This window comes from Dasypus novemcinctus, chromosome 23 (assembly GCF_030445035.2).
Source record: "Dasypus novemcinctus isolate mDasNov1 chromosome 23, mDasNov1.1.hap2, whole genome shotgun sequence".
Lineage (NCBI taxonomy): Eukaryota > Metazoa > Chordata > Mammalia > Cingulata > Dasypodidae > Dasypus > Dasypus novemcinctus.
Window position 1 is genome coordinate 70140502 of NC_080695.1, and position 1660 is coordinate 70142161.

Consider the following 1660-nt stretch of genomic DNA (forward strand, 5'->3'; position numbering starts at 1 on the left):
ACCAATTAAGATGAGCTGTGAGGGTCTTCATATGGGGTTAATAATACCTGGCTTGTTTTTGTGAAATTAGACTAACATTATGTAAGATACTGCAAGTGAAGGTGATTTCCTTAGAGAGTAAAGAATTTTATAGAAATAATGTATAATAACACATGGACACTGGAGACAGAGACATTGTGAAGGTCTCAAATATGTCAACACCCTCTGGGCCTTGAACTACACATGCCAACCCTGTTATCTGTAGTACACAGTAGCTGTTTTGGTAAATGAGTATAAAACATTTTAAATAATACTAAGCATGTCCAGACAGCTTAGAATTCTTGGGACCATGTCAAGGTCAGTAGGCCACATGTTCACCTGACCAGAGATATAATGAGAAAAAGTGTGCAGAGATGAAGAGACATTATATGATGGAGCAGTTCTTGCTTCTCTCAGCCTATTTCCCTTCCTTTCCTCAGCAGCCTTCGCAGTGCCCCCTTCACCTCCTTGTTTCTCAGAGTGTAGATGAGAGGATTCACCATGGGTGACACCACGGAGAAGAAGAGGGAAATGAATTTCTTCTGGTCCTGATTGCTGGTCTTAGCTGGAAGCAGATACCCATAGATAGCTGACCCATAGAAGAGGAGCACCACCACTAGATGAGAGAGACACGTGTTAAAGGCCTTCCGGCGTCCCTCTGCTGAGCGGATCTTCAGCACCGCCTGAGCAATGTTGCAGTAGGAGATCAGGATAATGGTCAGGGGGACGGCAGTGAAGAAGGTGCAGACTCCGTTGAGCACGGCCTCATTGAGACTTGTGTCTCCACAGGCCAGTTTGATCATGGCGGGCACCTCACACGCGAAATTGTCCACCTTCCGGTGCCCACACAACGGGAGCTGGAGAGTGAATGTTGACTGAATCACAGAGTTGCCCAAGCCACCCAACCAGGCAATGGCAGCCAGCAGCCAGCAAAGCTGGGGGTTCATGATGATGGTATAGCGCAGGGGTCGGCAAACTGCCACGTAGCGGTCAAATGCCATCACCACAAGCAGGATCCCCTCAGTACCCCCTAGCCAAAGGAAGACATAGAGTTGGGTGACACAGCCACTATAGCTGATGGTCTTGTCTGGGCCCCGTAAATTGGTCAGCATTTGGGGTACGCAGCTAGTCGGGAAGGCAAGGTCCACAGAGGAGAGGTTGCTTAGGAAAAAGTACATGGGTGTGTGGAGTCGGGCATCCAGGCGGGAAAGCAGGATGATGGTGGAGTTCCCAAGTAGAATCAGCAAGTAAGAAATGAGAAGAGCTACAAAAAAAATCATCTCCAGCTGGGGATGGTCAGATATACCCATCAGAATGAAAGCCTCTAAGGAACTGCTGTTGGCACCCTCCATCACTGGTTGCTTTCAGTGCCTTGAGTTTGTCCAGGGAAAACTGCTGGGAGAAAAGCAAGTGAAGAAGAAGCTAGGGATAAAAAGAATCTGCCTCAGGGAAAGTCTAATAGATCTCCAAGCTTCCTAGTTAAGTACCAGTTAATTTTTATGATTGACAATGTTGGTTGCAATCCTCAACTGCTATCTGTTCCACAATGGATGGAAACTGTATTCCACTAGAATGACAAATATGAAGTATCACCAAAATGAAGGAAGTGGTCAATGAAGATAGCACAGAAACGTCAGGGCTC

At 46.8% G+C, this 1660-nt stretch overlaps 1 protein-coding gene across 1 annotated transcript; it reads right to left on the minus strand.

Annotated features, from left to right (window-relative positions):
• Nucleotides 1–431: 431 nt before the first annotated feature.
• LOC101447238 (olfactory receptor 2C1-like) lies at nucleotides 432–1370 on the minus strand. Its single transcript, XM_004475847.1, has one exon. It carries the CDS (start codon nucleotides 1368–1370, stop codon nucleotides 432–434), a length of 939 nt encoding a protein of 312 aa, XP_004475904.1.
• Nucleotides 1371–1660: the final 290 nt, after the last annotated feature.

Bases quoted from the DNA above. Each gene is read 5' to 3' on its own strand.
- LOC101447238 (XM_004475847.1), bottom strand. From the start codon at position 1,370: ATGGAGGGTGCCAACAGCAGTTCCTTAGAGGCTTTCATTCTGATGGGT.